This window comes from Oncorhynchus masou, chromosome 1 (assembly GCF_036934945.1).
Source record: "Oncorhynchus masou masou isolate Uvic2021 chromosome 1, UVic_Omas_1.1, whole genome shotgun sequence".
NCBI classification, from domain to species: Eukaryota; Metazoa; Chordata; class Actinopteri; order Salmoniformes; family Salmonidae; genus Oncorhynchus; species Oncorhynchus masou.
Window position 1 is genome coordinate 32,743,524 of NC_088212.1, and position 25,767 is coordinate 32,769,290.

General features: G+C 41.7%; 1 protein-coding gene across 1 annotated transcript in view; it reads left to right on the top strand.

Annotated features, from left to right (window-relative positions):
• LOC135542280 (sodium- and chloride-dependent GABA transporter ine-like) overlaps positions 1–25,112 on the top strand; it is a 68,220-nt gene extending 43,108 nt beyond the window's left edge. The window contains exons 5-13 of the mRNA XM_064969127.1: positions 4,099–4,233; positions 4,766–4,869; positions 6,958–7,082; positions 12,944–13,056; positions 13,444–13,584; positions 16,802–16,901; positions 18,187–18,287; positions 18,499–18,669; positions 20,293–25,112. Of these exons, the coding sequence (XP_064825199.1) occupies positions 4,099–4,233; positions 4,766–4,869; positions 6,958–7,082; positions 12,944–13,056; positions 13,444–13,584; positions 16,802–16,901; positions 18,187–18,287; positions 18,499–18,669; positions 20,293–20,409 (1,107 nt within the window). The 3' untranslated portion in view covers positions 20,410–25,112. The remainder of the gene's footprint in view (positions 1–4,098; positions 4,234–4,765; positions 4,870–6,957; positions 7,083–12,943; positions 13,057–13,443; positions 13,585–16,801; positions 16,902–18,186; positions 18,288–18,498; positions 18,670–20,292) is intronic.
• The last annotated feature ends 655 nt before the right edge of the window (positions 25,113–25,767 follow it).

Below are 25,767 nucleotides of genomic sequence, written 5' to 3' on the forward strand. Positions count from 1 at the left end.
TGATAACCCTCGCAAGGCTGCAGGCCCAGACGGCATCCCCAGCCGCGCCCTCAGAGCATGCGCAGACCAGCTGGCTGGTGTGTTTACGGACATATTCAATCAATCCCTATACCAGTCTGCTGTTCCCACATGCTTCAAGAGGGCCACCATTGTTCCTGTTCCCAAGAAAGCTAAGGTAACTGAGCTAAACGACTACCGCCCCGTAGCACTCACTTCCGTCATCATGAAGTGCTTTGAGAGACGAGTCAAGGACCATATCACCTCCACCCTACCTGACACCCTAGACCCACTCCAATTTGCTTACCGCCCAAATAGGTCCACAGACGATGCAATCTCAACCACACTGCACACTGCCCTAACCCATCTGGACAAGAGGAATACCTATGTGAGAATGCTGTTCATCGACTACAGCTCGGCATTCAACACCATAGTACCCTCCAAGCTCGTCATCAAGCTCGAGACCCTGGGTCTCGACCCCGCCCTGTGCAACTTGGTACTGGACTTCCTGACGGGCCGCCCCCAGGTGGTGAGGGTAGGTAACAACATCTCCTCCCCGCTGATCCTCAACACTGGGGCCCCACAAGGGTGCGTTCTGAGCCCTCTCCTGTACTCCCTGTTCACCCACGACTGCGTGGCCACGCACGCCTCCAACTCAATCATCAAGTTTGCGGACGACACAACAGTGGTAGGCTTGATTACCAACAACGACGAGACGGCCTACAGGGAGGAGGTGAGGGCCCTCGGAGTGTGGTGTCAGGAAAATAACCTCACACTCAACGTCAACAAAACTAAGGAGATGATTGTGGACTTCAGGAAACAGCAGAGGGAACACCCCCCTATCCACAACGATGGAACAGTAGTGGAGAGAGTAGCAAGTTTTAAGTTCCTCGGCATACACATTACAGACAAACTGAATTGGTCCACTCACACAGACAGCATCGTGAAGAAGGCGCAGCAGCGCCTCTTCAACCTCAGGAGGCTGAAGAAATTCGGCTTGTCACCAAAAGCACTCACAAACTTCTACAGATGCACAATCGAGAGCATCCTGGCGGGCTGTATCACCGCCTGGTACGGCAACTGCTCCGCCCTCAACCGTAAGGCTCTCCAGAGGGTAGTGAGGTCTGCACAACGCATCACCGGGGGCAAACTACCTGCCCTCCAGGACACCTACACCACCCGATGTTACAGGAAGGCCATAAAGATCATCAAGGACATCAACCACCTGAGCCACTGCCTGTTCACCCGCTATCATCCAGAAGGCGAGGTCAGTACAAGTGCATCAAAGCTGGGACCGAGAGACTGAAAAACAGCTTCTATCTCAAGGCCATCAGACTGTTAAACAGCCACCACTAACATTGAGTGGCTGCTGCCAACACACTGACACTGACTCAACTCCAGCCACTTTAATAATGGGAATTGATGGGAAATGATGTAAATATATCACTAGCCACTTTAAACAATGCTACCTTGAATAATGTAGGGTAAGTAACATTATATATCTCATATGCATATGTATATACTGTACTCTATATCATCGACTGCATCCTTATGTAATACATGTATCACTAGCCACTTTAACTATGCCACTTTGTTTACATACTCATCTCAAATGTATATACTGTACTTGATACCATCTACTGTATCTTGCCTATGCTGCTCTGTACCATCACTCATTCATATATCCTTATGTACATATTCTTTACCCCCTTACACTGTGTATAAGACAGTAGTTTAGGAATTGTTAGTTAGATTACTTGTTGGTTATTACTGCATTGTCGGAACTAGAAGCACAAGCATTTCGCTACACTCGCATTAACATCTGCTAACCATGTGTATGTGACAAATAAAATTTGATTTGATTTGAAGCGTGATTCATCACTCCAGGGAACGCCTTTCCACTGCTCCAGAGTCCAATGGTGGCGAGCTTTACACCACTCCAGCCAACGCTTGGCATCGCGCACAGTGATCCTAGGCTTGTGTGCGGCTGCTCGGCCATTGAAACCCATTTCGTGAAGCTCCCGACTAACAGTTTTTGTGCTGACGTTGCTTCCAGAAGCAGTTTGCAACTGGATAGTGAGGGTTGCAACCGAGGACAGACGATTTTTATGCACCTAAGCACTCGCCGGTCCCGTTCTGTGAGCTTGTGTGGCCTACCACTTTGCGGCTGAGTCGTTGTTGCTCCCTAGACGTTTCCACTTGACAATAACAGCACTTAAAGTTGACCGGGTCAGCTCTAGCAGGGCAGAAATTTGAGAAACTGATTTGTTGGAAAGGTAGCACCGTCATAGGATGCCACGTTGAAAGTCACTGAGCTCTTCAGTAAGGCCATTCTATTGCCAATGTTTGTCTAAAATGTTGTGCAACTGGTGTCCCCGAAATAGCCGAATCCACTAATTTGAAGGGGTGTCCACATACTTTTGTGTATATATAGTGTAGCTCTGACAGACACTCATATTCCACAAGGCATGTAGCTAAAGGTCTCTTCATAGCCCCTAAAGCCAAAATTAATTCCAGGCAAAGCATGGAACTCCTTGCCATCTGAAATCTGAGTAAGCAAGCTGCAAAAGTAGCTTTAAAAAAACAAATAAAACACCACATCACAGCACAACACCTCTGACCTAAATAGCTGTAGCATCTCCCTCCCAAGCACAGCTGGTGTTTGGGTTAAAGATAAGATATGCCCTTGGCATCAGGATATCAGGGCCTACTCAGAGAAAGCAATTGTAAGCAAAGCCTCAGAGTAAGGGCGTCCTGCTCCATATTATCAGATTACTGATGTTAGTCAGTAGAGCAAAGTTTTAATGAAGTGTATTCTTATTTTGTGCGTGGCTGGTGGGTTCTGCTGGGTGTGAGTGTGGTGCGGGGGTTGAAAATAGAAATGCAAAACACGTTTATGAGAACTGGAGGAAACTCCATAAGATAACTGGAGGAAACTCCATAAGATAACTGGAGGAAACTCCATAAGATAACTGGAGGAAACTCCATAAGATAACCGGAGGAAACTCCATAAGATAACCGGAGGAAACTCCATAAGATAACCGGAGGAAACTCCATAAGATAACCGGAGGAAACTCCATAACATAACCGGAGGAAACGCCATAGCATAACCAGAGGAAACTCCATATCGAGGAGACTTTATTCATTTTATGAAGAAATCCAAAGGCTAAGCACTATACTGTAGCTACCTCTTTACGGGCAGTAGACTGAAAACTATTACACTTTACCTCAATGAACCCTTTATGGGTGGTAGACTGTAGCACAGTAAATGTTTCGTTCATTTCTATGCACAAGACAGGGTGAAGGACGTAAGTGAACCCCATCTGATGATATGATGACTCTGGTCAATTTATTGAACGGAGTGGAGTGATGGATCTCTAAAAAGGGAACTTATGTAGCTAAAGAGAAGGATTCAATTGAAAGTTAAGCTGCAGAAAACTCCAACACGGTTGCTGAGGTGAAGGATTAGATTGAAACCTTAGGGGGGAGGAAACTCCACCTGTTGCTCGTTTATGAACTGAATGGCACGGTTGCTAGGGTGAAAACGGTGGTTAAAGCCTTAGCTGGAGGAATTAGTATATTTTACATTGTTGTTTTATTACTCCTGTATGAGAAGACCTAAATAGTCGTCAGTGACATTCATAGCCGCGGGAAGTAGGGGTGCTGAGGGTGCTGCAGCACCTTCTGATAAATCAGCATTGATATATTTAGTATTTATTTTTTCCACAAATTGAGTGCACTGGGGTTTTATTATTCCGGTGTGATAAGGCAATAATAGTCGTAAGTAGCACAGGGAGAATAAATGATCTATTACCTGTATATTAATGTTATGTATTGTCATTTTATGTAGTTCTGTCCTTCAGCTGTAATTGTCTATTAATGTTATGTGTTGTCATTTTATGTAGTTCTGTCCTTCAGCTGTAATTGTCTATCAATGTTATGTATTTTGTCATGTTATATGTTTTGTGTGGAGCCCAGGAAGAGTAGCTGCAGCTTGGTTGTAGCTAATGTGGATCCTAATAAAATAAGAAATAAATACAATGCATTTAATCTAATATTATACTTAATGAATACTTTTTCTTCTCACTCTCTGTGCTTTAGGTTGTTTATTTCACAGCCACGTTCCCATACTTTATTCTGTTTGCCTTGCTCATCAACAATGTCCAGCTTCCTGGGGCCAAGGATGGGATGCTCTACTTCCTGAAGCCTAAGTGGAGCAAGCTGCTTGAAGTTCAGGTCTGACATACTGTAGGAGAGGATCAATAACGATTAAGGGGTGGTTTCCCGGACACACATTAAGCCTACTACACTCTTAGAAAAAAGGGTTCTTCGGCTGTCCCCATAGGAGAACCTTTTTATGTTCCATGTCAAAACCTCTGTGGAAACAAAAAGGGTTCTTCAAAGGGTTCGCCTATGGGGACAGCCGAAGAACCCTTTTAGGTTCTAGATAGCACCTTTTTTTCTAAGAGTGTAGTCTTGGACAACATTGAAAAATAATTTTAGTCCAGGATTAGGCTTAATCAAATCAAATGTATTTATATAGCCCTTCGTACATCAGCTGATATCTCAAAGTGCTGTACAGAAACCCAGCCTAAAACCCCAAACAGCAAATAACCCCAAACAGCAAGCAATGCAGGTGTAGAAGCAATACTCTTAATCTGTTACTGGGAAACCACCTAGAAGTGTATTTGTGTTCTTGTTTTACAGTATGAGTAAAGAAGTTGTGTCCCTCTCTCACCTTTATCCGCTCACCTCTGCCGTTCTGCAGGTGTGGGTTAACGCTGCAGCCCAGGTATTCAACTCCATTGGAATTGGATTTGGCTCCATGATCTCCATGGCCAGTTACAACAAGTTCAACAATAACATCCTTAGGTTAGACATGCAGTCTCCTATACCAACCACTACAGTACCACTTTGTCTTTACCATGATTGTCTGCAGATCCACAGTGTAATTCTATAGTTAAAAAATAATAACGGCCTCTCAGTAGTGTTGCGTGGGTAAAATCACTGGGGAAGCCAATTCTGGGAATAAAAGCCATATTGCAACCTATGTGTTTTGATAATTGCGTTGTTTGCTCTATAACATGTTAGTTCATATGCCTTGACAATGTGATATTTTGGCCTAGGCCGAAACAATAAGAAGACACATTGGCAGAATAAATTTAACCACACATTTGTTTCATCACAAAACCGGAGAGCAACATCTGCCCGGTGAAGTCCACGAAACATATTGCACGTAACAGTTACATAACCTTACATTTTTGAACTACTAAACAACTATTGATTTAGAACACTGGAGTTACCGCAAGTCACAAAGAAAACAGGAGCGGCCTCCACTATTCCAGCACCATTTCAATAGCATTAAATCACCTATGTTTAGTCTAATAAATACAGTGACAACTAAAAGATTCCAAAAACTATTTAGTCCATTCAACGTAAGCGAAATATCATGTGGCTGTCCATGGTACTGATTTGTGTGTGTGTGTGTGCATGCCTAAGTAGAAAAAAACATGTTGACTCAACCTACTTGTAGAGAAACGCCAATGCCATCCTCCTCTCTCATGTTGCTGAAACGGTTTTTGACGCTGTCATACAGTACACGCTTTTAGTTTGTGTTGTCCTAAGGTACCTGGCTAAAATACTTGCTAGTTAACATTAGCCTACTACATCTAGCTACATATTGAACTTCCATCCTCTCAAGCCAGAGGCACAATGTATGAATTTATGGTTGGATCAGAATCGTTGTTATAATCATTGGCCAGTACGGAGAATTACGTAAGTAAAACCACAAGTCCAAATCTCCGTTCATGGCTAATTTAGTAAAATGACAATTTTACCTAGCTAGCTAGCCACCGGAGGACAACAAAACAACGTAAAGCATCAATTAAATTATTTTGGTTGTCAAATTACTTTTGGCGCGAACCAAATCCTTCCCTTGATACTTTTTTTTGTGCGCCAGGACTATTCACAGTTGATCTCACTCAGTTTGGCTCAACGCTGAATGGCTATTGTATAAAGAAAAATATCAACGGAGGCCAAATGTTCGCTGGCTTCCCTTGAATTCAATGCTACGGCGGCATCATTATCACACTTATTTTGACCAGATGGCATCAGAAAGATGCGCTACACATACAGAGACCGAGGGAAGCTGGTTCACTTGCTCAGGTGTTTTCTCCGGTGAGATACATTCAGCCTCTTGTGAATTGAGAGAAAATTATGAAACACAGAGACGAAATATTACATTTATTTTATTTTTCATTTAAAAAAAGTCAATTTTTGGGGGAAGCCTGATTTTCCCTTGGCAACCATGAAGACGTCCCACTGCTGCCTCTCATGGTGACGAAGAGTAGTTAACTGTGTCTTCTCAATAAAGTCCCACCATATTTTGCACATCCACAGATCCGTTAATACATTCCCGAATTGTGACCTTAAAAATGTGCCATTGTACACTGTAGTGCTGTTTCCCATGATTGGTATCAATAAAACATTTAAACACAAAAGATCCCTGTGTGAGCATGTAATGTTATCAATGTCTAAAACCCCTCCATACATTCTTCTAAGGGAGGCACTGCTGCTCCTCCTTTTAAAGTCATATCTAGTTCAAATCAGTGTTATTCTATCTTAGTTCTGTGAGAATAGCTAAATAGACGTAGCATGTGCGACGAGGATGTTGTTTTGCAGACTAAAATGGTATTTCAGAATTGAGAACACTATTAGCTTTGACGAAGGCATAAAGCCTCAGTGGAACTGGTTGTTACACAAGTGCTTGGTTACTCCTCAGAAGCAACCAACCATGTTGCTTGTCCCTGGCCAGTTACTGTAGTTACTCATCACAGACTGTCCTTCAAACCAAATGGCTAGTTTTAGCCCTCAGAGCTAAGTGTTCTCCTTAGAGATCCACTTGACTCTGAGAAATCCCATCAGTCTGACTGTTGTGTTTGTTTTCTTGTCCTCCCCTAGGGACACATTGATTGTCTCTTTAGCTAACTCGGCCACCAGTATCCTGGCTGGCTTTGTGATATTCTCAGCAATCGGCTACATGGCTCATGTGCACAACCTCCCAGTGGACAACATCGCCACAGATGGTAAGTACTTCCTGTTTAAGTGGGACTTCTTTGATTGCTGTTCATCCATCTACTTCAGTGGAGGCTCCTCAGAGGAGGAAGGGGAGGACCGTACTCCACAGTGAATTTCATAAAAAATATATATTTTTAAAACATTTAAAAAGTTATCCTTTTTAGATAAAACTATACTAAATATAATCACGTCACCAAATAATTGACTAAAATGCACTATTTTGCAAATAAGGTCGACAGTAGCCTCCACAGCACTCTGTAGGGTAGCACCATGGTGTAGCCAGAGGACAGCTAGCTTCCATCCTCTGGGTACATTGACTTCAATACAAAACCTAGGAGGCTCATGGTTCTCACCCCCTTCCATAGACTTGCACAGTAATTATGACAGCCTCAGGTTGGAGAATGTCCTCCGATCAGTGCTCTTGCAGCATGAACTGACATGTTGTCCACCCAATCAAAGGATCAGAGAATGAATCTAGTACTGAAAGCATACATTACAGCTAGCACTGCAGTGCAGTGCATAAAATGTGGTGAGTATTTGACTCAAAGAGAGAGCAAGACAATAGTTGAACATTCATAGGCTAGGTTGTAGCATCCTCATGATGGGTATAGGGAAAATGTTAGTATCATGTGGTAGCCTAAACCTATCGTTGTTACATTGAACTGGGTTAATGGAATATGAATGACAATCATCCAAATGCTGTAATAGAAATAAAGCCATGCTCATTAAAAAAAAAAGTCCTCCCTCATGTAAAACTGCACTGACTACCACTGATCAACTGATATGACTTTTATTTCCAGAGTAGCTATTAAATGTCTAATTGATGGGTTATCTCCTAAAACTTCCTCTCGAGGTCCAGGGCATCATGATTCATCACATTTATTTCAGCACTGTTTGTAAATACCTTGAATAGTGTTAATTTGTAATAGTCAATAGGTATTGATTGACCAAACAACTCCTCCCATCGTTGACAGATGTTTAGTGGGTATGTATGGAAGGAGGTCAAACATGACCCATGTCACTTTGAAGTATACACATATTGTGAACTCCTGGGAATGATACCCATAGAAGTCAAATTGAGTTCAGAACCAACACCTTCCTCAATTTATTAGTCCCTGGAAAACTTTGGAGTTGAGTTTTGCCTCCATCCCATGGGGAAAAACAAGAACACAGAGTAGAATACAAAGGGATTCATTCACAAGGATGCACTTCTCTCTGGGATGCCGGAGTGGAAAACTACAGCGTTTGGAGTGGGTGTTTATGTAGAGGCAGACAGAGTCCTCCCTCCCTACCCAGCAGGCAGATGGACAGACAGACAGACAGAGCTCAGAGGCCTGGGCCAGGCAGCATCAGTCTGGTTGCATCCCACTAATCTTGTTCACTTCCCTTTGTGGATTTGAAAGAAATTACTGGACATGGAAACTCCCTCCCTCCAGCCAATGACAACACCAATCTAATAGTTTTACATTTTTGGGGAGAAAGAGATTACTTGGACCCACTCACTGAGTGTACCTGGGTGACCAGTTAGCATGCCAGTGTGACCCCACTGGTTGAATCAACGTTGTTTCCATGTCATTTCAATGAAATTCACGTTGAACCAACGTGGAATAGACATTGAATTGACCTCTATGACCAGTGGGAAAGCTTCACTTAGGTTTCCAAAGTAGTTGATATCATGATGACTCATCTAAAGATGTTTAAATCAACAGAACAGCTATTCTATTCTCAGTCCTATCCTAAGCTGTGGCTACCTGGGATTGGGTGACGCTCCAAAAATAAACATTTTGGAACTATAAAACAAATCTGCAAAACACAGACACATTAGTGTCACTTCTGTCTTATGGAGTGGGCTGTTTTTTCCCTAGTAAATTGAGAACATGACGCAGTCCGGAAATCAGCCTTATTGAAGTCTGCCCCTTTTTAGTTCTCTCTTTCATTCTCTCCTTTTCTCACTGCAAGTGATTATTACTGTCTGTTGTACCGTTCCTTCACTCTGCAGTCCAACTCATCCCAAACCATCTCAAGTGGGTTGAGGTTGGGTAATTGTGGAGGCCAGGTCATCTGATGCAGAACCATCACTCTCCTTCTTGGTCAAATAGCCCTTACAAAGCCTGGAGGTGGGTTGGGTCCTTGTCCTGTTGAAAAACAAATGATAGTCCCACTAAGCCCAAACCAGATGGGATGGCGTATCGCTGCAGAATGCTGTGGTAGCCATGCTAGTTAAGTGTGCCTTGAATTCTAAATAAATCACTGATAGTGTCACCAGTAGAGCACCATCACACCTCCTCTTCCATGGTTCATGGTGGGAACCACACATGCAGAGATCATCCGTTCACCTACTCTGCATCTCACAAAGACAGAGGTTGGAAACAAAAATGTCACATTTGGACTCATCAGACTAAAGGACAGAATTCCACTGGTCTAAAGTACATTGTTTCTTGGCCCAAGAAAGTCTCTTATTCTTATTGGTGTTCTTTAGTAGTGTTTTTTTGTTGTTGCAGCAATTCAACCATGAAGGCCTGATTCAAGTCTCCTCTGAATAGTTGATGTTGAGATGTCTGTTACTTGAACTCTGAAGCATTTATTTGGGCTGCAATTTCTGAGGCCGGTAACTGTAATTAACTTATCCTCTGCAGCAGAGGTAACTCTGGGTCTTCCTTTCCTGTGGCGGTCCTCATGAGAGTCAGTTTCATCATAGTGTATGATGCTTTTTGCGACTGCACTTGAAGAAACTTCCAAATTGACTGTCTTAAAGTAACGATGGACTGTCATTTCACTTTGCTTATTTGAGCTGTTCTTACCATAATATGGACTTGGACTTTTACCAAATACAGCTATCTTCTGTATACCCCCCCTACCTTGTCACAACACAACTGATTGGCTCAAATGCATTAAGGAAAGAAAGAAATTCCACAAATGAACTTTTAACAAGGCACACCTGTTAACTGAAATGCGTTCCAGGTGACTACCTCATGAAGCTAATTGAGAGATTGCCAAGTGTGCAAAGCTGTCATCAAAGCAAAGGGTGGCTATTTGAAAACTAAAATATAATTTCATTTAACACTTTTATGGTTACTACATGATATATTGACTACAATATGTGTTATCAAATAGTTTTGACATTCACTATTATTCTACAATGTAGAAAATAGTAAAAAAATAAAGAAAAACCCTTGAATGAGTAGGTGTTCTAAAACTTTTGACCGGTAGAGTGTGTGTGTGTGTGTGTGTGTGTGTGTGTGTGTATATGTATGTATGGTTATTTTTTTTTACACACACAATACTCCATAAAGACAAAACCAAATCAAATTGACGGTGCCATGTTGAAAGTATCTGTTTATTAAAAATAAAACATTTCCCTAAGTATTCAGACCCTTTACTCATGACTTTGTTGTCAGCGATTACTAACTTGAGTCTTCTTGGGTATGACGCCAAAAGCTTGGCACACCTGTACTTGGGGAGTTTGTCCACTTCTTCTCTGCAGATCCTCTCAAGCTCTGTCAGGTTGGATGGGGAGTGTAGCTGCACAGCCATTTTCAGGTCTCTCCAAAGATCAGGTTCAAGTCCGGGCTCTGGCTGGGCCACTCAAGGACATTCAGAGACTTGTCCTGAAGCCACCCCAGCATTGTCTTGGCTGTGTTCTTATGGTCGTTGTCCTGTTGGAAGGTGAACCTTCGCCCCCAGTCTGAGGTCCTGAGCACTCTGGAGCAGGTTTTCATCAAGGATCTCTCTACTTTGCACCGTTCATCTTTCTCAGTCTTTCCTAGTCTCCCAGTCCCTGTCGCTGAAAAACATCACCACAGTATTGAGCTGCCACCACCATGCTTCACCGTAGGTGTGGTTTCAGGTTTCCTCCAGGCGTGAACCTTGGCATTCAGGCCAAAGAGTTCAATCTTGGTTTCATCAGACCAGAGAATCTTGTAGAGAATCTTATTTCTCATGGTCTTAGAGTCTTTAGGTGCCTTTTGGCAAACAAGCGGGCTGTCATCGCTTCCGTCTGGCTACTCTACCATAAAGGCCTGATTTGTGGAGTGCTGCAAAGATGGTTGTCCTTCTGGAAGGTTCTCCCATCTTCACAGAGGAACTCTGGAGCTCTGTCAGAGTGGTCCCCTCCCTGACCAAGGCCCTTCTCCCCCGATTGCTCAGTTTTGGGCCAGGCGGCCAGCTCTAGGAAGAATCTTGGTGGTTCCAAACTGACATGCATTGTCAACTGTAGGATATTAAATAGAGAGGTGTGTGCTTTTCCAAATTATGTACAATCAATTGAATTTACCACAGGTGGAGTCCAATCAAGTTGTAGAAACATCTCAAGGAGGATAAATTGAAACAGGATGCACCTGAGCTCAATTTAGAGTCTCATAACAAAGGGTCTGAATACTTATGTAAATAGTTTATTTCTGTTATTTTCAATCTATTTGCAAACATTTCTAAAAATCTGTTTTCACTTTGTCATTATGGGGTATTGTGTGTAGGTTGAGGACATGTTTTTATATAATACATTTTTAGAATAAGGCTGTAACGTAATAAAGTGAAGGTGTCTGAATATTTTCCGAATTCACTGTAGATAGATCTATCTAATTGAAATGAATGGTGAATTAAACTTGGATTATCTTAAGGTGAACTTCAGGTGAAACAGCAAAACGTGTAATTGTTCACACGGTGAATTAGGACCTTTGGAGAAAGTAAAGTAGGGATTAACCAGTGTGCCTGCCAGGCACTGCTTATGAGCACCTGCTCAGGCTTGGCTCAGTCCCACATATGGTCTCAGATACCGACTTTGAAACACACAATTGTCTCACTGTAACGGTTCTCGTCTGTCGAAGGAGAAGCGGACCAAAATGCAGCGTGGTGGTTATTCATGTTCTTTAATGAAATGGAACTCGACATGAAATAACTAACTATACAAAAACAACAAACGGACCGTGAAAGGCTATATAGCCTATCTTGTGACAACAAACACAGAGACAGGAACAATCACCCACGAAATACTCAAAGAATATGGCTGCCTAAATATGGTTCCCAATCAGAGACAACGATAAACACCTGCCTCTGATTGAGAACCACTCCAGACAGCCATAGACTATGCTAGATACCCCCACTAAGCCACACACCCAATACCTGACAAAACCCCAAGACAAAACACACCACAATAAACCCATGTCACACCCTGGCCTGACCAAATAAATAAAGACTAACACAATATACTTCGACCAGGGCGTGACACTCACTGCTGACTGACAATTCTACACCGACTGACATCTGGTGTATGGAAATTTAAGAGCTTGGGACTTTTTAAGGTTCTATTTGCAAAAAGAGGATTTTGAGATAATTGGTTGTAAAGTTCCAAACCCTCACTAGTTTGAGTGATGTCAGCAATTTTTGATCATGTATTCGTTTGAACGTAACAACATAAATTGGGCTATTTAGAGTACTAAATAGGTAAAGAACATTGAATAGAACAAGGCAATGTCAACAACTACATTCTGACAAAAATGCAGAGAACCTTAGTCCCTAGCTCTCAAATTATTGACTAGATAGTTTGTTCTGTGACTGTGAAGTAATGGCTGTATACAGTCAGGTGATTGTGAGGTGTTCATGACATTCTATATGATCTGGCTCGGTTTCATTCCCTTCATGATTGTATGAAGAGCACTTCTGTGCTCTAATGTTTTTTGTTAGGTCAAGTTACGGATGTGTTCAACTGCATGAATTATTGAAGTGTTTTGAGGGTGGAAAAGGTGTACCTTGTTTTATTATTGAATGCTTTGACTTCCTTGTTTAAGTTGAGAATAACCACTGGTGTCATTTATCTCTAAAATGTTCTCAACAAAGTACCATTCTATGGTATGTTTGTGTTTTCGTGCCACAGGTCCTGGCTTGGTGTTTGTGGTGTATCCAGAGGTCTTCTCCACTATGCCTCTGCCACAGTTGTGGGCTCCTCTGTTCTTCTTCATGCTTCTCTGCCTGGGACTGGACAGCCAGGTTAGACACATACAACATTTTAGCTCATGAACAATTTCAATACCTTTTTAAAATGTTGGTTCATGGTAGGAGAGAGCGAGACAGAGGAGGGAAGAAAGGAAGTGTAGAAATGCCTGACCAGGGAATTTAACCATGACCGCGCATGTACTCTGGAGTTGGCAGTGTTACCACTCAACCAAATTCTGGTACAGGCGGTGCTTGTACATTTTATTGTTTTTTTTAAATAGCAAATACAGAACAGAATCCACAGGAACCAATTCTACCTCTAAACTGAGTGAGAGAGTGATCAACATTTGCTGTATTTACATCACACTACCCAAAAACAGTCCCCAGTCTCAAACCCAGATCTCAGTGTAAATGTCCACTGTGCTGTACTGTGCCCTGCAGTTTGCCATGGTGGAGGTGGCGGTGACGTCCATAATAGATGGCTTCGGCCCTAAGGTTCTGCGTGTCCTGAAGAGACAGGAGGTCATCGTTCTGGCCGTCTGTGTTATGGGCTTTCTTCTAGGCATTCCTCACATCACTAAGGTAAGGTAATCCTGTCAGATATAATTACTATTCATGGGGTAATCCCCACCCCTCCTCCTCTCTCTTTCTCTGACGTAGACTGTATGAACATGATTGGACCTGTTTACAGTGCCTTCGCAAAGTATTCAGACCCCTTGACTTTTTCCACATTTTGCTATGTTACAGCCTTATTTTTAAATGGATTACATGACCCCCCCCCCTATCAATCTGCACACAAGACCCCATAATGACAAAGCAAAAATAGGTTTTTAGAAATGTTTGCAAATGTATTACAAATAAAAAACTATCACATTTACATAAGTATTCAGACCCTTTACTCAGTACTTTGTTGAAGCATCTTTGGCAGCGATTACATCCTCAAGTCTTCTTCGGTATGATGCTACAAGCTTGGCACACTTATATTTGGGTAGATTCTCCTATTCATCTTTGCAGATCCTCTCAAGATCTCCGGTTGGAAGGGAAGCGTCACTGCACAGATATTTTCAGGTCTCTCCAGAGATGTTCCATTGGGTTCAAGTCCGGGCTCTGGCTGGGCCACTCAAGGACATTCAGAGACTTGTCCCGAAGCGACTCCTGTGTTGGCTGTGTGCTTAGGGTCGTTGTCCTGTTGGAAGGTGAACCTTCACCCCACTCTGAGGTCCTGAGCAGGTTTTCATTACAAATCTCTCTGTACTTTGCTTTGTTCATCTTTCCCTCGATCCTGACTAGTCTCCCAGTCCCTGTCGCTGAAAAACATCCCCACAGCATGAGGCTGCCACCACCATGCTTCACCGTAGGGATGGTGCCAGGTTTCCTCCAAACGTGACGCTTTGCATTCACCAAAGAGTTCCAACTTGGTTTCATCAGACCAGAGAATCTTGTTTCTCATGGTCTGAGAGTCTTTAGGTGGCTTTTGGCAAACTTCAAGTGGGCCGGCATGTGCCTTTTACTGAGGAGTAGTTTCCGTCTGGCCACTCTACCATAAAGGCCTGATTGGTGGAGTGCTGCAGAGATGTTTGTCCTTTTGGAAGGTTCTCCCATCTTCACAGAGGAACTCTGGAGCTCTGTCAGAGTGACCACCGGGTTCTTGGTCACCTCCCTGACCAAGGCTCTTCTCCCCCGATTGCTCAGTTTGGCCGAGCGGCCATCACTAGGAAGAGTCTTGGGGGTTCCAAACTTCTTCCATTTAAGAATGATGGAGGCCACTGTGTTCTTGGGACCCTTCCCCAGATCTGTGCCTCAACACAATCCTGTCTCTGAGCTCTACAGACAATTCCTTTGACCTCATGGCTTGGTTTTTGCTCTGACGTGCACTGTCAACTGTGGGACCTTTATATAGACAGGTGTGTGCCTTTTCAAATCATGCCCAATCAATTGAATTTACCACAGGTGGACTCCAATCAAGTTGTAGGAACATCTCAAGGATGATCAATGGAAACAGGATGCAAACCTTAGTAAACATTTGGAAAAAATTGTGTTTGACCAGATACAATGCTATTTCACAGTAAACAAACTGACAACAAAATTTCAGCATGCTATAGGGAAGCACAGCAATTACACAAATGACTGATGATAAAATTGGGGGCGTGTTAGACTTCAGTACAGCTTTTGACATTATCGATCATAGTCTGCTGCTGTAAAAATGTCTGTGTTATGGCTTTACACCCCTTGCTATAATGTGGATAATGAGTTACTTGTCTAACAGAACACAGAGGGTGTTCTTTAATGGAAGCCTCTCTGATATAATCCAGTTAGAATCAGGAATTCCCCAGGGTAGCTGTTTAGGCCTCTTGCTTTTTAAAATTTTTACTAATGGCATGATACTGACACTGGCTTTACTCAAAGTATGTATGCGGATGACTCAACACTATACACGTCAGCTACTACAGCGACTGAAATTATTGCAACACTCAACAAAGAGCTGCAGTTCGTTTCAGAGTGGGTGGCAAGGAATAAGTTAGCCCTAAATATTTCTAAAACTAAAAGCATTGTATTTGGAACAAAACACTCACTAAACCCTAAACCTCAACTAAATCTTGTAATAAATAATGTGGAAAATGAGCAAGTTGAGATGACTTAACTGCTTGGAGTAACCCTAGACTGTTAACTGTCATGGTCAAAACATATTAATGCAGTGGTAGCTAAGATGGGGAGAAGTCTGTCTATACAGTGATGCTCTGCCTTCTTAACACTATCAACAAGGCAGGTTCTACAGGCCCTGGTTTTGTCGCACCTGGACTACTATTCAGTCGTGTGGTCAGGTGCCACAAAAACATTTCAGATTGGCAATTGGCCCAGAACAGGGCAGCACGGCTGGCCTTTGGATGTACACAGAGAGCTAATATCAATAATATGCATGTCAATCTCTCCTGGCTGAAAGTGGAGGAGAGATTGACTTCATCACTACTTTTATTTATGAGAGGTATTGACATGTTGAATGCACTGAGCTGTCTGTCTAAACTACTGGCACACAGCTTGGACACCCATGCATACCCCACAACACAAGACATGTCACGAGGTCTCTTCACAGTTCCCAAGTCCAGAACAGACTATGGAGGCACACAGTACTACATAGAGCCATGACTACATGGAACTCTATTCCACATCAAGTAACTGACGCAAACAGTAAAATAAGATTTAAAAAACAGATATAAAAAACACCTTATGGAACAGCGGGGACTGTGAAGTAACACTGGCACACACACACACACACACACACACACACATACGCACAATAACATACGCACTATACATACACATGGATTTAGTACTGAAGATATGTGGTAGTGGTGGAGTAGGGGCATTTGGGCACACAGTGTGTTGTGAAATCTGTGAATGTATTGTAATGTTTTTAAAATGATATAAATTGCCTTAATTTTGCTGGAACCCAGGAGGAGTAGCTCCTGCTTTGGCAGCAGCTAATGGGGATCCATAATAAATACAAATACCTGAGCTCAATTTTGAGTCTCATAGCAAAGGGTCTGAATACTTAATAAACAGAAATACCTTATTTACTTATGTTTCATACATTTGCAAAAATGTCTAAAAACCTGTTTTCGCGTTGTCATTATGGGGTATTGTGTCTAGATTGCTGAGGAAATGTTTTTATTTAATCCATTTTAGAATAAGGCTGTAATGTAACAAAATGTGGAAAAAGTCAAGGGGTCTGAATAATTTCCGAAGGCACTGTATTTTGTTTTTTCATCCGTACACGACTAAAACGACTCTGTCTCCACAGGGGGGCATGTATGTGTTCCAGCTGATGGACCACTACACTGCTGTGGTGTCGCTCATGTTCCTGTCCTTCTTTGAAGTCATCGCTGTCTGCTGGGTTTTTGGTAATACCCAGCCCCTTCTCTACCCTTATTGATGACATTCAACAGCCTCGAAATGATTTTGGTCTTACAGTATTTGATTACACGTAACATCCTGATTATGAGTTAGATCTTACAGGACTTTATTTATACAAGAAAAATACACTATATATACAAAGGTATGTGGATACCCCTTCAAATGTGTGGATTCTGCTATTTCAGCCACACCTGTTGCTGACCGGTGTATAAAATCGAGCACATCGCCATACAATTGTTAGACAAATATTGGCAGTAGAATGGCCTTATTGAAGAGCTCAGTGACTTTCAATGTGGTACCATCATAGGATGCCAACTTTCCAACAAGTCAGTTCGTCAATGTCTCAGCCACGAAATGGGAAAACACACATGCTGACAGAACTAGACCGCCGAGTGCTGAGGCGCGTAAAAACTGTCTGTCCTCGGTTGCGACACTCACTACAGAGTTCCAAACTGCCTCTGTAAGCAACGTTAGCACAAGAACTGTTCGTTGGGAGCTTCATGAAATGGGTTTCCATGGCCGAGCAGCCACACACAAGCTTAAGATCACCATACGCAAAGTGTTGGAGCAGTGGATACGCATTCTCTGGAGAGATTAATCACACTTCACCATCTGGCAGGCCGATGGATGAATCTGGGTTTGACGGATGCCAGGAGAATGCTACCTGCCCCAATGCATAGTGCCAACTGTAAAGTTTGGTGGAGGAGGAATAATGGTCTGGGCCGTCTTTCATGGTTCGGGCATGGCCCCTTAGTTCCAGTGAAGGCAAATCTTAACGCTACAGCATACAATGACATGCTAAACAATTCCGTGCTTCCAATTTTGTGGTAACAGTTTGGGGAAGGCCCTTTCCTGTTTCAGCATGACAATACCCCCGTGCAAAAAGTGAGGTCCATAAGAAAATGGTTTGTCGAGATCGGTGTTAAAGAACTTGACCTGCCTGCACAGGGCCCTGACCTCAACCCCAAACACCTTTGGGATGAATTGGAATGCCGACTACAAGCAAGGCCGAATCGCCCGACATCAGTGCCCGACCTCACTAATGGTCTTGTGACTGAATGGAAGCAAGTAGCAATGTTCCAACAACTAGTGGAAAGCCTTCCCGGAAGAGTGTAAGCTGTTATAGCAGCAAAGGTGATACCCATATTAATGCCCATGATTTTGGAATGAGATGTTCGACAAGCATGTGTCCACATACACTTTGCTCTATAAACAGTATGTACTGTATGTCTCGAAGTTCATTTAAGTATTTAATGCAATGTGTTTTTACAGGACTGCGTCGGATGACCATCATGATCAAGAGAATGTTGGGAAAGGCTCCCAACATCTATTTCCGCTCCTGCTGGATGGTCTTCTCCCCTGTGCTGGTCTTGGTGAGTGCTTTGGCTGGCTGACGATGAGGAGGAGTACAATTAGCATAATTATGATGGTGATGAGGATTTAATGTATTTTCTATTTGTGGTGTTTTACTTTTTGTAGTCGTTATAGTAGTGATTGTCGTAAGGCTTAGAGGTTTCATCCAAGTCTAACCTGCTCCATGTGAGTTAAAGTGAGATTGTTTGCCTCTCCTATCCTCCCCTGCAGTGCATTCTGATCTCCAGCATCATCCAGTACACGCCAGCTCGCTATGGGAAGTCATACACATACCCTGTCTGGGCAGAGGTGGTGGGCTGGGGAATCTCCCTGGTCTCCATCGTGTGGATCCCTCTGGGAGCCCTGCAAGAGATCTGCAGAAATAAGGGCTCACTGCTGCAGGTGAGCATTCTTTCAGTAAACCAAAACAAACACACATACTGATACTTACATAAATATAGCTCACAGATACTGTTGTAGCATCATGCATACATACTCTGCTTATATACATGTATGTATGTATGTATGTATGTATGTATGTATGTATGTATGTATGTATGTATGTATGTATGTATGTATGTATGTATGTATGTATGTATGTATGTATGTATGTATGTATAATATGAATTGTATTCGTATTATACATACAAACACCTCATCCTGGTCTCAGAGCATTTCTTATTATTCTGTACAAAAATCCGAGACACACCATTTAGTATGATATATTACGTTTCGTATGGTATGTATTAATTTGTGGATGTCCAAAGCTCATTTCGTATAATATGTTACGAATTACAATTCGTATTATGTTACAAATTTACAAAATGTACAATATGTTACAAACCAGACAGTTGTGAAGAGGGCACAGCAAAACCTTTCCCCCTCAGGAAACTGAAAAGATTTGGCATGGGTCCCCAGATCCTCAAAAGGTTCCACAGCTGCACCATCGAGAGCATCCTCACCGGTTGCATCACCGCCTGGTATGGCAACTGCTCGCCATCTGTCTGTAAGGCACTACAGAGGGTAGAGCGAACGGCCCAGTACATCACTGGGGTCAAGCTTCCTGCCATCCAAGACCTATATAATAGGCAGTGTCAGAGGAAAGCCCATGAAATTGTCAGAGACTCCAGTCACCCAAGTTGTAGACTGTTTTCTCTGCTACCGCACGGCAAGCGGTACCGGAGCGCCAGTCTAGGACCAAAAGGCTCCTCAACAGCTTCTACCCCCAAGCCATGAGACTGCTGAACAATTCATCAAATCTCCACTGGACAATTTACATTGACACCCCCCCTCCCTTTTGTACATTGCTGCTTCTCGCTGTTTATTATCTATCTAGCCTCGTTATTCTTATTGTGTTACTTTTTATTATTACTTTTTATTTTAGTCTACTTGGTAAATATTTTCTTAACTCTTGTTGAACTGTACTGTTGGTTAAGGGCTTGTAAGTAAGCATTTCACGGTAAAGTCGACACTTGTTGTATTCGGCACATGTGACAAATAAAGTTTGATTTGAAATTCAAGCTAGGTGGCTAACGTAGCTAGCTGGCTAAAGTTAGCTAGGCTAGGGGTAGGTTTAAGTTTAGGAGTTAGGATAAAAGGTAGGGGTTAGGGTTAGCTAACATGCTAATCAGTTGAAAAGTCCCAAATTATCCAAAATGCTAAAGTTGTGATGAAACTCGAACTCGCAACCTTTGGGTTGCTAGACGTTTGCATTATATGCCAACCTGTCCTCCCAATCAACCACACTACTTTAGTTTTTGCCTTAAGTAACCATCTGTCTAATGTAACCATGCCAAGTGTAACATATCATACTCATTTGAATGCCCTGGATTTACTATTTCTATGTTATGTTTAGTATACGAGACCAGACTGCGCACATACACTGTACTGATACTGTACGTTTTATCCCACATGACAATCATATAAATAACAAAAGTGCAGTCCGGGCATCAGCAGACACCATAAGAAATTAAATTATTTATGTGATTCTTAACCTGTTCTTCTATATATTCTATGTGCCCCCAGAGAATAAAAACAGCTGTGACTCCTACAATAGAGTTGGATCCTGTCAACCATCTGCCAGAGGAGCAGAGCGAAGACACACCGGAGTCTGTTTTCTTGTCTATCATCACTCCTCTGTAACCACAGCCAGTATGTCTAAGTGCTTGCGTGCGTGAGTCAGTGTGACTGTGAGTGCTCTATTGGTATGGGGAGGGGTGGGTTGCTAGGTAGTTTACAGATTATGTAAATAGCATATTTACGTATTTTACCCTTGTCCCTCTGGTAATCTCTTCAACCAACACCTCTCCCCCTGGACATAACATATTTTGTCTCCCAATTTGATTTTGAATTCCATGACCTCAATGGTCCATGGCTGAGTAATAGATCTTTGGCTGAGTAACTCTTTGAACCAACATTGCCATCTTGTGACTGTTTCAAAGTTTTTATTCACACCGTGAGGTTCATTTGAGGCTCATGTGAATAGTGAACTCAGCGATTGACTGAACAACCACCAGGCTGGTCTAATATAGGAACATGCATATGATATTTATTCCTCTCCTAGAAAGATAATATGCAATTAGATGTATGGCGGTGATATGGTGTGCCTTTTACTGATAACTGTAAGGAGGGGAACCACTGCAGTGTTGCCATGACCAGTAGTGTAAAGTTCTTAAGTAAAAAATACTTATGTTGTTTTTTGGGTATCTGTGCTTTGCGTTACTTTGACAACTTTTTCTTTTACTTCACTACATTCCTAAAGAAAATGATGTATTTTTTACTCCATACATTTTCCCTGACACCCAAAAGTTCTCGTTACATTTTGAATACAGTACATAGCAGGACAGGAAAATGGTCTAGTTCCCACACTTATCAAGAGAACATCCCTGGTCATCGTTACTGCATGCCCCTGGCTATCCATAAATTAAAAATAAAATAAATAAATTGGTGCCATCTGGTTTGCTTAATATAAGGATTTTTTTATTATTTATACTTTTTCTTTAAATTGTGATACTTAAGTATATTTTAACAATTACATTTACTTTTGATACTTAAGTATGTTTTAAACCAAACACTTTTAGATGTTTACTCAAGTAGGATTTCACCAGGTGACTTTTCCTTGAGTCATTTTCTATTAAGGTATCTTTACTTTTACTCAAGTATGACAATTGCGTGCCTTTTCCACCAGTGGCCATGACATCTGATTAGTGGGAAAAGTCCAGGGTTCTGTCATTATTCATCTGCTTTATTACACTTTATTACACATGGTATCATTCAAGTCTTAAGGGTTCTGGTTGAAGTTTTCTGTCATATGTCATGTTTGTTTGCAACAATGACAATTGGAGCTCAGCATTACCAGGAGTGCCTTTTGTCATTAAAAGATTCATATACGACTGAATTTACAATGGGGTGTCTTTTGAGGAGTCACAGAAATATATAGATGGGTGGGTTGTTTTGCAACAAAACCAATGCATGCGCAACTGTGGAGCAAAACAGTCAGGTTGACTTAGAATCAAAGGACTGTTGACAACATGTAACTATATTTCCTCTCCAAATCTTTATTGAAAACATAAATACATTTGCACAATGAGCACTTGTTGTCTCTCAAATACATTGTTACATTTGTAATTTTAGCCATATTAGCATAGATGTGACAAGAGTAAAACAAGACATGGTATCAATACACAATGATCTAAAATGAGCTTCTTGTCATTGTTATTTTACCTTTATTTAACCAGGCAAGTCAGTTAAGAACAAATTCTTATTTTCAATGATGGCCTAGGAATAGTGGGTTAACTGCCTGTTCAGGGGCAGAACGACAGATTTGTACCTTGTCAGCTCAGGGGTTTGAACTTGCAACCTTCTGGTTACTAGTCCAATGCTCTAAACACTAGGCTACCCTGCCACCCCTATCTTTCTGACCGTCCAGAATCATAACAACACACAGACTTCTGCCCCATCGACACGGGTGCGTAATTTGTGACGTTGTCAGCTAACCCATCTATAAGATCAATTTTGTATAGTAACTAAGTGTAGATAACTTTGTCACTGGCCTTGTGCCCTGTATAAAAAAAAATCACTTTTTTGCATGACCAATATTTGATGAAGATATCCCCCAAAAATATCATAGAGAATATCACCAAACCAGGTTGAGTATAATTTACAAACACACAAAATATATATTTTAGGGGTGTGTTTACTCTCTTTTGATATAAAACAAGATCCTATTCACATTTAGTGAGCTATTAAGAGTGTATTTTGTGCCTGTTTGTTTGACAAACAGCATTTTGTTTTCACAAATTACAATTAGTAAATTATGTTTATGATGACAAGCATATTTTTCTACAATTACACAAACCACAATAGCAGATGAAAAAGATAATCATGGCTCTGATCATGCCTTATACAATTTTGTTAAACTATAACAAGTTGTATGGTTTGTTTTATCATTTTGAATATGCTGTAAAAAATATGAACATGTCACATTGCTTCTCTGTTGCCCTAGCAATGGGAGGATGGCTCTCATGTAACATGTTAACACTCAATGCAAATTATTTTAGCCTCTGTAGAATTTTACACAACAGTGGTGAACAGTACTCTTAGTAGTCTGGTATTGTTACAGGCTTTGTTTTTTCCATTTATGTTTTGAGGTTGGACTTAAGCACGTAGGGCGTGTCAATTGGTGTCACCTCATTAGTCAGTATGTGTTGCACCTGTGCTGGTTGCCATCTTGTTATTGGGAAGGTGTTTCACCTGTGCTGTCCCAGGTGCTATATAAGAGTGGGTGGCTCAGTGCACCAGTGGTCTTGAAAGAGGTAAAGGTTTAACACCTCTAATTTGGGCTCCTTAGTTGAGGTCGAGACAAACAATACTTTATCTGATCTTACCTGCGTCCTGTCTTTAAGTTTGGTGTTGGTTTTTTTCTTAGGCAAATTTAGTGGGCACTCATGGTGGATGTCTTTTAGGTTCCAGTTGTTGCTAGTCAACTTTCAGTGGACACCCCCATGAGTTTCTTTCATATCTGACTCCTAAAATCCAGCATCATCCATTTTGTTTTGATTGTAGTCAGTGACTCTTTGTTAGTTCCCTTTCTCTTTGAGCAACATTGTTTTTCTTGCTGGGGAAAGTAACACAGAGGGGGCTCATCCGGGATCTTGTTTCCTATGAGTATGGTAATCGCTTTAGTCACCTACTCTGAAGCTCTGCTGTGCCCAGACATTTGAGTGTTCAAAATACACATTTGTGGTAGAGTTGTCTGTCACTGACATCCACCTGATGATAAAGTTGCATGAACACACAGGCTTATAAAATTAAAGCTATTGACTTTAAGTTGGAAGCATTTTTGGAAAACACTACATGGGAGATGCTAAATAAATGTACGAATGAGAATCTGCTCATCATTGTAACGGTTTCTTCCATTGAAGGAGAGGACCAAAGCGCAGCGTGGTTAGTGTTCATCTTATTTAATAATAATCCAAACTGAACACTTCAAATTACAAACCGACAAATGTGAAAACAGTCCTATCTGGTGCATAGAGACAGAAGACAACCACCCACAAAACAGGCTACCTAAATATGGTTCCCAATTAGAGACAATGACTAACACCTGCCTCTGATTGAAAACCATATCAGGCCAAACATAGAAATAGACAAACTAGACATACAACATAGAATGCCCACCCAGCTCACGTCCTGACCAACACTTAAACAAAGAAAACACAAAAGACCTATGGTCAGAACGTGACAGTACCGCCCCCCCCCTCCCAAGGTGCGGACTCCGCAAAACCTGAACCTATAGGGGAGGGTCTGGGCGGGCACCTGTCCGCAGTGGCGGCTCTGGCGCAGGACGTGGACCCCACTCCACCATAGTCTTTGTCCGCTTTAGTGTCCTCCTAGGAACGGTGACCCTCGCCGCCAACCTAGGACTGGCAACCCTACTAAAGGGCCCCACTCCACTAAACAAACTCCTCCAGACTGAGAGGCAGCTCCGGACTGAGGGGTAGCTCAGGACTGAGGGGCAGCTCAGGACCAAAAGAATGTGGATACCTTCTCATTGAACTCATTACAAATTGTTGGGCGAATGCTCCACGTTTTTGGTTTGAGTCCTGTCTTTAAGTTTGATGTGGGTTTTTCTTTTAGTTTGCCTCTTCTTGGGCAAATTTAGTGGGCACTGATGGTGGGTGTCTTTTAGGTTCCAGTTGTTGCTAGTCAACTCTCAATGGACAACCCCATGAGTGTCTTTCAGAAACGACTTCTGAAATCCCACCTGTTTCGTTTTGATTGTTGTCAGTGACTCTTTGTAAGTCCCCCCTTCTGTTTGAGTGACATTATTTGGTTTTCTTTCTGGGGATTGTAAAAGTATACTTTCTCTCTGGTGGTTTCCTTTTATAGATAAGGATTTCACCTGAATTCTATGTTCCTTATACTCTAGCAATGGTGTCGCATCAGAGATTAGTAGACATAATATTGACATTTTTTTGAATCTTTGTTATTTTGTCATCTTAAAATATTGTAGTTTTAGGTTACTGCTGCTTATTCTTTTTAATTGTTCTCATGTACCTTACATTTAGACCATATATTTACATTTATTTTACAATTTAGTTGTTTTTGTATCAAGCTAAATGGTTTATTGAATAACAAACACTATTTCTGCATTAACTCTGGGTGATGCCTTTTCATCTAATGGTATAAATGTTTATGCTCATTATGCTTTTGAGACAGTTGCTGTCTCTCCTTTTGAAATTTTACACAAGTTTGATTTGTTTCTTTCTTACTGTCTTAAAAAAATCTGAAACGTGTTTATTGCACAGTGGTATGTGTCAATAAAGAACATTATTGCCAAATAGGCTTGGTTTTCATGAGCCCTGTCAATTCATCAATAATGTGTCCGTTATGAAGAACAGAACACTAGATGGCAGCACAGTGCAGACAGTAACATGCAGCTTAGGTCAGTGGTTTGTTGCCACCAAGGCCAGTACAAATGTCTATGATTCGTCATTACAAGCTAGTTAACTTATGTTATTGAAATTTGGAAAATGTATAAATTTGAAGCTTTTTTTTAGCTGTGGTATCCTGCAAAACTCACTCAACCACTTTGTCTCTTGTATACAGGTGATAACTACCAGCTAGTGTTTATACTCATAACAAATGTCTAGTTGTAAATCTATAGTATAGCGTACCTCGGAAGCTAGTGGAAAATTCTTCCACACTTTAGACCAATACTGTATACTATAGTTATGATTGGGAATGCAGAACAATGAATCTGGCTAACTATGCACCCACAAAATCTTAATTTCTCTGATTGGTCAAATTTTCTTTTTTTTTAACAATTAAGCACAAATCGGGTTTCATTCTTCTTTTGAGACATTTTTATTGTACTCTGCAGGAATTCCGTAGGGACAGATCTGTGCATGCATGGGAGAGCAGAGAAGAGTGGAAGTCAGAGTCTAGTTAAATGCAGTACCTTTGGAGAGTGTTAAGTTAATTAGCCTCACAATGGAG